Source organism: Cebus imitator, unplaced genomic scaffold (assembly GCF_001604975.1).
Source record: "Cebus imitator isolate Cc_AM_T3 unplaced genomic scaffold, Cebus_imitator-1.0 Scaffold438, whole genome shotgun sequence".
NCBI lineage: Eukaryota > Metazoa > Chordata > Mammalia > Primates > Cebidae > Cebus > Cebus imitator.
In genome coordinates this window covers 1,744,749-1,759,107 of record NW_016107753.1, presented here as the reverse complement: position 1 = coordinate 1,759,107, position 14,359 = coordinate 1,744,749, and the positions used below count along the sequence as shown (strand labels likewise).

Sequence of the window (14,359 nt, the reverse complement as noted above, 5' to 3'; positions counted from 1 at the left end):
GCAGTATTTCTATTTGACCCCTATGGCTTGTATTTACTTCCCCTTAGGTGAGACAGGAAGACTGAAAGAGGCTGGATTGAAAGGAATTCTCTTCCTGAAACTGGGATAAAACTCTGTCAATAATTTCCCCTGGATCACAGGGTTTTGATATGGAGAATGTCCTGGGCATATTTCACAATGGTCATTCTCCTCCTCCCTGTGACAGAGCAAGGAGAGGACCTTTCTCATAAAACCCTGGTGGAGTTCCTGGAGGTAAAGCCCCCAAACATATGGAAGTTCCCCTAAGACAGCAGCCCCCAGGAATTTCCCACTATCATCACTAGTCTAGACTCCGTCTCCAGCCATTCATCAAAGTGTTTCAGTGTTCCCACCATATTAGGAATCCAGCTGCTCCTGCTCCTAGTAAACAGATCTCACCAGTGTGCCTCTGGATGAACCCGTCTTTCCACTTTTGAGGATGGTAGTTTACCCTGCAACTTCAGTTCTCTCTTGGGTCCAAGAAAATTTGTTGATTATTAATTTGTCCAAGTTTTTTCTTATTTTAAGTATAAGAGTGACCAGAGTCTTTACATGTCAGATCCGAAAACAGGTCACATGCCAGCTTTTATTTATAAAACACAGCTCTCCCTATTTCCATCTGTGGTCATCTTTATTTTTTTCTAATTTTTCTGTTGTGAATTTCACTGTTACTCAGATTTTCAGAAAACTATCTAGATTCAGTTCAAATGAAGTTTTGCTAAAAAGATGACCCAGCCCTCCCCTCCTAAATGTCAATGTAATTATCTAAGTTAAACATCAGTATTCCCATGTGAGCTATTCTAGACACGGTTTGGTGAAATTAACTGAAGTTGAGAATCACTGGTGAAGAACTTAATCAAGATTAATACCTTCATTTGAAAAGGTTGATAAGGTGGATGAGCACATTAATGACTTCATCCATTAAATCTTTTGGTGCTGAGAATTGATGTCCTTGTTCTACTTAGGTAAATAATTTTTATTTCATGGCAGAAACAAGATTATTTATAAATTGAACTACAGTAGTAATTTCCTCAATTGACAAAAGGTACAATTTTTGCCTCAAGCCCTTATCTAGAGGCTCATTGTATAGCAGGCTGTTCCTAAATCAGTCAAAGTTTGACAAGGGTGGTGGGGAGATTAATGATCAGACAGCCTATTTCTCATTTAAAAAAATTAATTTACCAATTAAAAACACATGGGTTAGTACAAATAAAATGTCTACTAAAACATTATTTGTAATATGATTTCCTTTTCTGGTAAAATATATATAGAATATTGTGTATGCATATTTTAAAAACTAGATACAACAAAAGCATAGAGCGAGTACATGTGATTTTTTTCTTGTCTCCTTTTTGTTTATGTTTTCTGTTTTACATAACAAGTACTGATTTTGTGAAGCGAAGAAAACCATAGCAGTTAAAACAAAAAGACTAATTTATAAAATCATAGGACTGTAATAAAATTTGTGGTTTATTTGTTAAGCCAGTTTCTAAATTTTCTGTTGAGGAAACTGAAGCACAGAAAAATTAAATATTGTAATTCTTAAATATTGTAATTTCTCATTTTTGCCTGTCATAACAATGGCCATTTACTAAAGGCACTGCTCACATATACACGGCTTTGGCATTTCTATTACAGCATATGTTTTATCTCATCAACTTTAAAGTTTCTTCAGTACAGCCATAATACTGAGGAAGGGGAAGAAGAGGAGAGAGGAGCTGTAATAAAGATAATAGCTTTCATGTACCATTTGTCAAGCTATGTATTTTGTGTCATTTTAATTAATCCTCACATTACCTTCATGACATAGATATGATTCCCATTGTGTAGAGTAAGAAAAGGAAGATCAAACAGATCATAAAATTTTACAAATCTTCCTTGTAGCAACCTACACAACTCAGATGTTTATAAAGATCTATGTGTAACGTGACCTACAGTAGATATGTAGTAAATATTTGTTTAATAATTGAACTAATTTAGAAATCATTTGGTTTGCATGGACTAGATTTTTGGTGTTTATCAATGGACTGACGATCCCTTACTAAATTCACAGCTGAAAACCAACTTTGACCACAAGTATTTGAAGTTTGGATCCTCTAATAAACAAAATTTTTTTCTGTCATGGAAAAGATGATCACCACTTCTGCCATTTGGCTTTCTTGTTCTCTTCTTTATTGTACTTCAAAATGTTGAAAATGGTTTTCTAAAATTTTATTCATTTTGTGTGAAGCATGAGCACTCTTCTTTTTCAATACCACGTTTCCTACCATGTACCAACCTTTGACCCGCTAGCTTAAAATGTAGAGCTAAGTAATGATAGCTTACTTATTTCGTACTTTAATAAAAAATATCATGTTCGAAACAGGTAGGACAGATATTATTACTCTCATTTTAACGATGAGGAGGCTGTTTCTACGTTTAGTGATTTGCTTAGAGTTATATAGCCATGTTAAAACACAGGGCGAGGCCCCCAGGAGAGTTCTGTAACTCCAACTACTTCTTCTATGTTATATGAGTTGACAGTGCAAAGCCATTCTGTCTGTCATATTGTTAATGGCTCATTATAAATTATCCTACAACTTGAGTTTCTGCTTCATTTTTACTGGATTTTTTTCAATCCTTTAATTTTTTAGCTTTTGTTCTAGTCAGAGTTTTTAGTTGCATGAGACAGAAACTAACTCTGGCTGATTTAAATGGGAGAAGAACATGCTGAGAGGCTATTGAGTAGCCACAAAATTGTGTAGCAGCATGTCCAGAAACAGGTCAGAACAAGGGAGAAGGGCATCAGCTAAGGTAGCCACCAAAACCATGCTATAGAACACAGGGCACTTCCTGGGCAACAGATTCCTTTGCTGGTAAGTCTGGCTTTGCTGCCCTGAAATTTAGATTTAAATATTGTTATAGCAACTATCAATGCCCATTTCTAGGATGGGTTTCGATTGTCCCTGCTTCTTTGTGTCACTATCTCTGTTTCAAAGTCATGACTTCAAAGATACTGAACTATGTCAGTATCTTCTTGACTTCAAAGTCATGACTTTGAAGGAATGAATATGTCCAATTGGCAGAATGTTGATCATATGGTCATACCCTCACTTCAGAAAATGCTGAGAAACAAAGCATTTAAACCACTATCATTGGAGGAAAGCTCTGTCTCCCATCAAAATTCATTAAGCCTCCACTTCACCTACCATAACATAAATGTTTAAATCATTGAGAGCTTCCCACCAGAACCAAGAAAAATGACCAAATTCCAGCAATGTTTCCAATTTAGTTTATATGTTCTTTCTCTGATCTAACTTTCTTTGGGACAAGCAATATATTTCATTTACAACTAAGACTCAGCTGTCCCTCAACCAATAATTACCTTTATTTTTCAGCATTCTGAAGGTTCAAAACTCAATGTGTTTTATTCACCTCCTAAGAAATTATGTTTTCAAAGCTAGCCTCAATATTTTTTCAAACAAGTGAACTTCCTCAAGGCCTGAAAGAATGAATTGATATTTTACGAAATATTTTTGAAATATAAAGAATATATTCAACATCTTTCCATGTCTTGGGGTTTTAAGAGATGCCTTATTCTACTTTAACAATTTCAAATATTTCTTTTACACAAAATGTTTCTTAGTCTGAATAACCCTTTTCTCTACAGTATTTTTGAGCAGTGGCTCCGAAGGCATCACCCTCTTCTAGAAGTTTATCCAGAAGCTAATGCACCCATTGGACATAACCGGGAATCTTACATGGTTCCTTTTATACCACTCTACAAAAATGGCGATTTCTTTGTTTCATCCAAAGATCTGGGCTATGACTATAGCTACCTACAAGATTCAGGTAAAGTTTACTTTCTTCCAGAGGAATTGCTGAATCTAGTGTTACCAATTTCTTTTGAAATAGTATTAAAACCCTATGCATCTACAATGTTGTTCCTGAATGCTTTAAATTGGGAAAGTGCATTTCAATCCTTAATTTATTACCAGTTTATTAACACAGGAATCAAATTCTGAGGATCTTTAAAGTTGTATTCATTTTGCTTAACATAGGGTGTTTTGTACATAGCAACCATGGGAAGAACAGCAGAATCAGAAGGAAAATAAAAAGGTTTTGAGACCCCAACTCTATCAACTGATTGTAGTGGGATCTTGGGAAATTTTCTCTGTATCCCTTAATCTCAGTTTATTCACCTGAAATATTGGGATCAGAACACCTTGAATAATTATTGTGAGAATGATATATTAATGAGCCTAGTACAGTGTGGCACAGGGTAAACATACAGCAGTTTTGGACTCGTCTTTGGGAGTTTCTTGCTAGGTTTACCAAGAAAATTTGCAGAAATCTTGATTTTAGGCATAGTTAATAATAATAATAATAGCTATTATAATGGTAATTGCTCTATGATGAAGATATCAATATGAAATAATATTCCTGCATAGAAGATATCAGTATAAAACAATCTTCCTGCATAGAACCATGTCAGTATCTTCTTGACAAAATAAGGAACCAATTGTAGTGTTTGTCTCTATGTGAAAGTCCACTATGTACATATTCTTTACATGCATTATTAATCAACCATAGATGAGGTATTATTCTTTCAAGATAGAGGTGAGAACACTTGTTCTGCCTTTTGAGGGACAGTTAATTTAAAAGATAATGGGTTTAACTGAGCTTTTTTGCTTTATCTGAATACTATAGCCAATAAAGTAAATGCTAACACAGCTGACAAATGAGATCAGTTTTTGGAAAATCTTAAGATCACTAAGAACAGAGAATTTTGCAAAGGGTGGAAGTGTGGTAAGAGGAAGCGCTTCCTGTACATCTCAAGTAACATGTCCTCCCTTTCTTCTGTGACAACCACAGTACATAAAGAAAGGAGCTTATAGGTGATATTTTTCAAAGATTTTCCATTTAGGATTTTATGATTTAATCTCTGTTTCCACTTCCAAAACATGCTAGACTTTCATGGGTTCACACTTTTGAATATGCTATTTTTTTCTGCCTGAATTCTGACTCTGTTTCTTCATTTGTCAAATTCTCAGATATAAAAATCATTTTATACTTAAACATAGTCATGTTTAATCACAGCTTTCCCAGAGTTACATAGTTTTTTTTCTATGTATGAATCTTTCCTGGGTTTTATTCTCCTCCAAACCCCCAAAATCAGAGTTTATCTTGCAAGCTTCTCCATTCTAAGCATCACATTGATCTGGTATGGGCTGAAATAAATAATCGATTTGAGTGTAAGTGATATTTATCATGAAGTGTCATTCCTCTTAACTAATACAAGTGAAACTTGGTAGAAAAAATGCTACATCTCTTAACACTCAGGTCTAATTTTTGGATATATATTTTAAAACACTTTTGAAGTATTCTATCATGCCAGGTGTTTTTTATGTGTCTGTATCGAGTTGTTTATTCTTTACACACATTATTAATCAACCGTATATGAGGTATTATTCTTCCAAGATAGAGGTGAGAACACTGGTACCCAGAGAATTTAAGTGGCTTTCCCAAAATCAAAATCCAATATGTGGAGGAGCAAGATTTCAATTCTTTCAAATTGAAAGAGACAAGATTTCAGTTAAATATCTTCACAAATTTTATAATGGAAGAGAAATATCTTAAACAACTGCTTGCCGAAAAAGTCATTTATTTAGAGATATGCCTATCTCCAGGGGCTGATGAAGTGATAGTTGAGATGACATCAATGTGACAAGTAGAACTAACTAGTTGAAAAGGAGGGCATGATAAATTTGGGCCATATTGTTAGAATGATGCAAGTCACTGATACATTTTAAGAAGGTTATAATCAAATTTGAATTTCAAAAGGTTATCTTGGCTTCAGTGTAGAGAAAGCATTTTAGCAGTAGCACAGCACATGCAGAAAGGCGGGGAAATGCTATTATAAAAGTCCGGAGAAGAGGCAAAGGTAGTTTAAATCGCAGTGGTGGTGGAAGGAAGGGAGACAGAAAGCATGAAATAATTTGACATTATTTTAAAGGCAAAATTTACAGAACTTGGCAAATGATTTATATACCAGGAGATTAGGAATGGCTTTATGCTTTGCGGCCTGTGAAACTGATGAATGGTAGTACAATTCACTGATATAATAACAAGAGGAGCAAAGAAATACATGGAGAACATTTACGGTTTTGTTACACAGTGAAATGAAGTTATATGGATGGTAAATGTGTCTCTTGAGAAGCTGGATACACAGGCCTGAAACTCAAAAGTGGAATCTGGCCCTCAGATCTGAATGCAATAGATATCAGCATATAAATTGTTAAGTAAGCTAATTTTTAGAATCCTATGGAAGGGTGATTTTTATTCTGTTTTACAGGTAAGTAAACAGAGAATCAGAAAGATCTAGTGATTAATTTTAAACTACAAAGCTAGTAAGTGTTAAATATTTAATCCAAAATTACATCATTGCATCACTGCACAGAGAAAAGGGTTCCCTTTAACCCCCATATGCTCCACCTCTTTGTCCCTTCCCTAGTAACCAAACGGATACTTTTTACTACAAAGGCAACAAAATTTCCTGGATGAGCCAGGGGAGAGAGGAGGCTCAATGAGTAATCTTAAAGGCTTGAAGGTATTTATTTTTAATGAAATTAAAAGAAACAAAATTTATTTACAATGCCTTTAGAGTCAATTTGAAAATTTCTCTAAAAGTTAATTTTCTCTAAAAGTTAATTTTAGAGAAGTTTGACTTTAAGCAACAGCAGATAGTTGGGAGGCTGAGGCAAGAGGTTCACTTAAGCCCAGGAGTGTGAGGCCAGTTTGGGCAACAAGCGACACTTGACTCTAGAAACAAAGCAAATCAAAACAAAGCAGCTAAAGTAACCGCAATTGCCTATTTTCTATTTTGTGAATTTTTCCATATTGTTGCTTGTGATGTACTTTCAATGAGTTTAAAATTTATCTCTATTAATAGCTAAATTTTAAGCTTACCAACAAATTCTTTAAAATTTCTAAATATAATTTTGTTCAAGAGGATTATGATTCATCATCCAGGTACTCATGTTTATAAATACTTAAGTGGTTTCTGTAAAAAGGCAGCTGATATCTGCCATTTATCAAACATTTTCTCTTATAATTGAATTTAGTGGTTCTTTAAAAAATTGAGTAGCAGGTGATTTTTTTGTATGCGAAACTAATTTACAAGGTGAGACCAAACAGCTTTGGCAATGAAGGGTTGTGGCCTCAATGCTGGTGATAAATGTAATCTTGCTTTCTGCATAGCAGAAAAGCTCTCTGTTGAGAGCTTCCTTCTTCTCATACATTACAAAAGATCTGGTAATTTGATTTCAAAAATGAGAAAGGAAAACAATGTTCACAGGAACTGCACTGTCCCATTCTGCCAGTGGAAATTGATGAGACTTCTATCATTCATGGATTTGTTCAATAGCCCTGCTTGGCTATGTGTATACCTGTGTGCATGCTGCTCCTTTCTGCCGAGGATGGATTACCATCAACATTATATACTCAAAGTCTAACTCATTCTTTTAGTCCATGGGACAGTGTTCTGGGGTGCCTTCCGACTTCACAGACTGATGTAGGTGTTCTCTTCTCCATGATCTCTTTGTATCTTTTACATATTTTCACCAGAACAACATCACTCTCAAAATGACTTGTTTACCTGCCAGGTGCTGAGGGTGAAAAGATAAATGAGGCAGGGAGTGTATCTCAGTGAATATGTGATTTTAAAATAAATGAAAAGGAGAATGAAAGATAAGACATAGTATGTTCTCTTGAGAGTTTGTGACAAGCCTGAAAGTAAGACGTATATAAATAAATATGGTAATAAATGGACATTTGTGTCAAATGTCACAAGGCAGCAAAGAAAGTAGTTTGAGAATCCAGAAGAGAGAATGGAGCTGAGTCAGCAGTTGCAGCAAGTTTGGAAAGAAAAACTCCTATTGGAAGCTAGTTTAGTTGAATATTGATGAAATTATCATTTTGTCATGATAAGAATCAACAGCAGTTGTAAATTGTTTTCTGTATGATAGACATTGTACCAAGGGCGACACATATGTTGTCTAGTTCAATCACTGCAGGTAGACTCTTAACTCTTAGAGTAATGGCCCCTAACTACTTCATGTGTGTTTTGTGAATAAATGGGCATGTTAACGCACTTTGGAAATGATAGAGCATAAAACAAATAAAAATCTACATAATTATTCTGAAAAGAACAGATGACAAGAAGAACAGAATTTCACACAGGAAAAGATGGCAGGAAAATTATAACATGGGGACAAACAAAAAGGTGCACCGTTGAGGCTCAAAAGTGGATAGCTTAGAAAGAAAGTCTGAATTTTAGTTTAAAGCCATTGAGAAATAAAAGTGTTTCGAAGACAGTCCCCTGGTAACAGTAAAAATAGAGACCACTTGGAATGAATTGAAGTGGAGAAATAATAACAGACACTGGAGAACAGGACAGACATAGAAATAATATTTAAAAGCTGTGAAAGCACTTGAGCCAAGCCTTCAACAAACAGGAAAATATTTATCATGTAGCCTCTATGTATCCCGCCTTTTGTTGGACATTTAAAATGTACCATGTATTGAAGCCACTAACAGCAATCTAAGCTAGGTATTGTAGTCCCATTTTCAAAATAATTTTAATATATATTTAAAACAGTAATTTCCAAGGTCTGTGGTTTACTCAGGATCATACAGTTCATGAGACCTCACCAATATTTTGTCTGTATTCTAGCTAGTGAGAAACGAAAAGGTAAATGGTCAAAGACATATTTTCTTTTTCTTTTCAAGGGAACTTCCCACAAAGTATGTTTTATATATATAAATCTTTGTGGGAAGTTCCCTTAAAAAGAAGCATATATATATATATATATATATATATATATATATATATGTATTTAAATATATATAACTGAAATATACTGTGATGGGTGTAGTAATAGAGGAAATGCTAAGCCAGGAACATATTGGATGCTCTCTTTCCCCAGTGTTATGTTCTTACATGGTTTGAAGCAATATCAGTAATCAGAGGGCTCAAGATTTTTTCTTTTTCAGAATTATTTTAAAAATATATGTGGTCAAAATCTGTTGTTGCTTTTTTAAAGTAATGTAAAATTATTGGCCACTACTTACCAGGATTTACAATAAAGGAATCAATACACAATTGGAAAACATTCCGATGACTACAAAGTTATTGTTTTTCCTGGCTTCTGCTAAACCAGCAAACCAAATATTGAAAAGACTGAGTCTACATGTAAGGAATGAGTTAAAGTAAAGAGAAAATGTGCAAGTCAATATATGATAAAAGTTGTTCACCCATTTATGACAGCAGGTTCTAAAGTGCCAACATCTCCAGCCATCTGATTGAGTTCTTACAAGCCAAGTCTTACACATCCCATGAATCATTACCTTTCAGTCAATATAGCATGGATTTCAACTTTTTGTCAAGGAATGGCTTGTTAGAGGAATCTTTAAATGTCCATTAAACTAAGTCTTGTTTAGATAATTAAAACACAGCAGGATCTGTCTAGCTCCCTCATCTGGTTGGGGACATTGTTGGCAGTAATATAATTATTCCTTTTAGGAATTTTGCAAACAAACTGGTCATTTATATGACTAAAGGTATAGATAGGGATTCTTATCTGGCTGCTTTTAAATGATTCAATTTAAACTGTCCAATTAATTATAAAATCATCTGTTTAATTTGAAAGGTATGGAAAATTTTGAATTTAACTTGATGTGATTTATTTCTTAGGTATTTTCGTTTTGGTGAATGTTTAAAAACAACAACACAGAAAACCATTCACAGATGAAATTTATTCACACACACACACACACACACACACACACACACACACACAGAGGGAGAGAGAGAGAGAGAAAGAGAGAGAGAAAACCCAGAATGGTCCTTAGGCTAAACACAAGTTCTGACTGAGTAATGACTATGGAAATTTTCCCCAACATTTAGAAATGCTGCTCTCTAATGCAGAGGAAATAATACAATACGATATCAAATGTTCTTTTATGATAAAGGAAGAAACTACAGAAAGCTTTTATTTGTTCAAAGTAAACAGTGGTACCAACGGAAAAAAACAGCACACACATACAAACCCAATTCTCCCAATACTACTTTTAAAATGAACATATCAAAAGTGATTTTCATTAGAATGCAGTTATTTCTCCCCACTTGTAAATTAAAAGCCAAGACCCAGATTTATATATATGACACAATGCAAGCGATTATTAAGCTTCATCTTCTGCACAAGAATGCCAAGTTAGTCTGTCTTTGTAAAAGGCAATTACAATTTCAAAACACTTCATATTTGCCTCTTTTGCCAGCACCAAGGCGGCCTGCTGTGGATATTTCCATTTTAGGAGAAACCTCCATTCTCCACTGCTGCCTGTAGAACCAATTATTCTTTCAGGATCAAGATCTGCGGTGAAGCCTCTTGCTTTGTCAGCAGCATCTCTTTCCTTCTTGGGTTTGCTGTCATTAGAGTCAGCGTCTGATAAAGATTTTCTTTTTGTAATTTTTTTTAAAGCAACTTTTTGAGAATTAAATATTTCACTTAATGCTGGACAATCTAAATTTTCTATGGGTTCCCAAGTACTGTTAACATCCGACATCCCTTCCACTTCAGGAAATACTCCACCTTGCCTTTCACTACACCTGGATCCAGTGCTTTTTCCACAAGTTTTTTTTTTTTTTTTTTTTTTTTTTTTTTTTAAAGAGTTTCACGGTGATGGCCAGGCTGGTCTTGAACTCCTGACCTCAGGTGATCCCCTCACCTTTTTTTCCACAAGTTCTTCAGGCGCTGCCTCTGACTTTTTACCCTTTCATTCTGTTTTTCTTTCCCCACTTTTTACAATTATTTATTTATTTACATGTCTTGCAATGTAGTTTCATTAAGGCTTTTGAGTTTGTGTGTGGGTGGCGGCGGGGGTTGCTTGTTGTTGTTTGTTTTCGGCAGACCTGAAGGACTATTATTCTTACATATGTCAGGTCCTCTAAGCCCTTCCCCTCCAGGCTAGACTTTCCGTGTCCTGAGGTCTATAAAGGCCAGGAGCCGCCCTCCACCAGGGAGCGCTGTCTTCATGATCCGTGCATCCTCGAGGAGAAACAAAGGCCCAGAGTACCAGCGGTTCAGAATGTCCGTGCTCCAGGGCGCTGCCCGAGGGCCCACACCTATGCCCCTGCAGCCCAGAAACCAAGAGTGCCCCTCACCCGCAGCCTTGGGACAGAGGACAGCGCCGCGGGCCAAAATCTGTTGTTGCAAGATTTAAGACTGTGACCTCTGTGAATACAGATATTGTTCAAATGCCCTGGGGTTCTAGGGAGGCTTTTAAGATTACTGAGCATTTGCCAACATTACTGTTAATGTTCGTCAAATAATTAAAAGACTGGATTAGTGAATGGTTAATGATATAACAGTGTTCCATTGATAACTGGAATTGTTACAAGACGCTTTTTACAGGAGGAGATGGAAAAATCATAGGTAACATTTAATTGAGTACACACTATATACCAGGCACTGAATCACTTACAGATTTATCTATACATATTCAAACCTTCCAACAAGGGGGGCACTATTTTCCTATTTTTCTGATGAAGCAACTGAGGCTTTGGAATATTAGGTATAACTTTCCTAAGCTCTTACAGCTAGTGAGTAGCAGAGCTGGCCTTCAAACCCAGGTGTCAATTTCAAAGGACTGTGAACGGATGAGGTTGATAGTGGTAGCAACAACGGTGGTAACACTAATAAAAACAATGGGATGTCTTTCTATTTCAGACCCAGACTCTTTTCAAGACTACATTAAGTCCTATTTGGAACAAGCCAGTCGGATCTGGTCATGGCTCCTTGGGGCAGCAATGGTAGGGGCCGCCCTCACTGCCCTGCTGGCAGGGCTCGCCAGCTTGCTGTGCCGTCACAAGAGAAAGGAGCTTCCTGAAGAAAAGCAGCCACTCCTCATGGAGAAAGAGGATTGCCACAGCTTGTTGTATCAGAGCCATGTATAAAAAAAAGGCTTAGGCAATAAAGTAGGGCCAAAAAGCCTGACCACACTGACTCAAAGTAATGTCCAGGTTCCCAGAGGATAGCTGCTGGTATCTTTCTGAAAAGACCGTTTGCAAAATTGTGACCTAATACAAGGTGTACCCTTCTTCCAACTCAGGTGGAACACGTCTGTCTTTGTCTTGCTGTTTTGACTCGGCCCTTTTAACATTTTTCCCCTAAGCCCATACTTCTAAGGAAAGGATGCTATTTAGTAATGAGGAACTGTTGCTTGTATCTGAATTAAAGTGCTCTTATTAAAAAATTGAAATAATTTTGATTTTTGCCTTGATTATTTAAAAATACATATTTTTTATTGGCCCTATCTTTATTTTAAGAAAACAGTGACAAATCTACTTTAACTGACTCCTTCAGGCTTGAGAAACACATTTTTATTTTCTTCAGAAAGCATGATGTTTCCCTGTATTTTACATTTCTGCTCCAAAATATATTATGGACTTCAAATAGAAAACAACCTTCACCTCTTTCCTGTCATAGCTCTGATATTTTTAAGGTCACTGAGAACAAGGTCCCAGCCTCTACAACACATCCAGCTAAGTGCCTGTCTCAAGATGTGTCCATTAAATATTTTAATGATGATAATTATATTAACATCTTTTCGAGTTCTAAGAACTATTTTATTTCCCAAGTTTAAATGCAACCAAACATTTGAAGGTTAAAAAATCATCTGAATATTAGCCTTTCTGTGGTTCTAGTAAAATAAACTCGTTTCTATTTTCCTTAGCTATTAAGTTTTAAACTAGGATGTTCAGATATTCCTACTACTTAAACTTTGGGGCCCTATTGATTTCCAAAAAAAGTTCAATTGGTATATTTGTATCATAGCTATGCATAGCATAAAAGACTAGGACCAGTGGGTAGAAGTTATAGTGGGCCCATTTTAGTTCAATAAGAGGAAACTAAAATTTAGAACTTCAGAGAGTTCTAAAATTGAAATGGACATCTTTGGAAAACAGTAAGTGGTTACTACAGGAAGTCTTCACACATTGGATTGAGTGGCTGATTTGACTTGGAATCTATGGAGAAAACTTAAGCAGTGAGTCTGTATTATATTTATATACGTTGGCTCAGGTTTCTTACCAAATCTTTCCCCACTGTAAAGCAAAGCTAACCATGCTCTATAGAAAGTGGCTGTTACTCTTCCACATTATTTCAGGGTTTCTCACCATTCCTTCTTCCAGCTTTCCAGCCAAATTCATGTACTTTGTCCAGGTGTCCCTAGTCTCTGCAGTTTCCTTACACCTAGTTGTGCTTATCTGCTTAGGGTTTTCAAATAGCATTTCAGTTTGGCTACTTTTGTTTCAAGGATCATCTCTGAACACCATACTTTCTCTGTCCCTTGGTGGCATATTAAAGGCAGACCTACTCAATTCAGGCTCCTAGAAACTTCTCTGGGCCTGGCATCTGAACCTCTACATCTCCAGAAAGGTAGTTAAGACAAGGCCCGCAGGTCTTTATGGGGTTCCTTTTAGTCACAATATTCTACAACCACTAAAGGGTCTGAAGCATATGATTCTGACAGTGTAAAAATACATTTAAAAATAAATTGGCTGAAAAATTTGAGCTCTTGGAAACACCCTTATCTTTGTAAGACTGACTGAAAATCAAGAAAACAAATTTTTTAAATGATTATTTTTCATTTAGTCCTATTTTAGATTTCAAAGAGAGGCAAAAATGATCCTAATTTACACATGGGTCAAGTGATTTCGGCTAATTTTTAAATCTACAATAAATAAAAATTTATAATTATTTCTGAAGTTATCTTATTAATGATCAGAAATTACTAACAATTACTAAACTCGGTAATAGAGAAGCAGTCATCTCTGACTCCTATTTGTTGTTAGACATAAGCTAGCATGTCTAATTTCTGATAACTAGTGGAGGAAAATCTGGCAAGAAGTGGGGAGCAACCCACATGGACACAATGGAAGTCTGTGGGAAGAAACAATAAATACCAGGGATTATATCCTCAAGTTAGTACAGAACCAGCAAAAAAGACTTCAAACAGCTCATTCACGATGGTGTCTTAGGATTACAGTCAATCATATATGGGGATTGCACTAGTTAAATAAAGAAAAAGAAGGAATGGGAAAAGAAATTTGCACAATAGGTTGTAGAAGATCCTGAAGAAGGAATAACAGTGATTCGGGGCACTTTAAGTCTCAGAGCACACATGTGTGGGTGGGTCTAGCTTACCTAACAGGGGCCAAGGTGTTGTGGACACTGCAAAAGAACTCTATGTGGGTTACTTATCTAGGACTGATGAGAAGGCAAGATTTTAGTCCAGGGTG

The 14,359-nt window shown here is 35.8% G+C and overlaps 1 protein-coding gene and 1 pseudogene across 1 annotated transcript; one reads left to right on the top strand and one right to left on the bottom strand.

Moving 5' to 3' along the window:
- The first annotated feature begins 3,632 nt into the window (after positions 1–3,632).
- Positions 3,633–12,403, top strand: TYR (tyrosinase). Its single transcript, XM_017510382.1, has 2 exons — positions 3,633–3,849; positions 11,787–12,403. The coding sequence occupies exons 1-2, from the start codon at positions 3,633–3,635 to the stop codon at positions 12,011–12,013; spliced, it is 444 nt and encodes a 147-aa protein (XP_017365871.1). The 3' UTR covers positions 12,014–12,403.
- On the bottom strand, positions 10,240–10,694 carry LOC108290527 (annotated as a pseudogene).
- Positions 12,404–14,359: the final 1,956 nt, after the last annotated feature.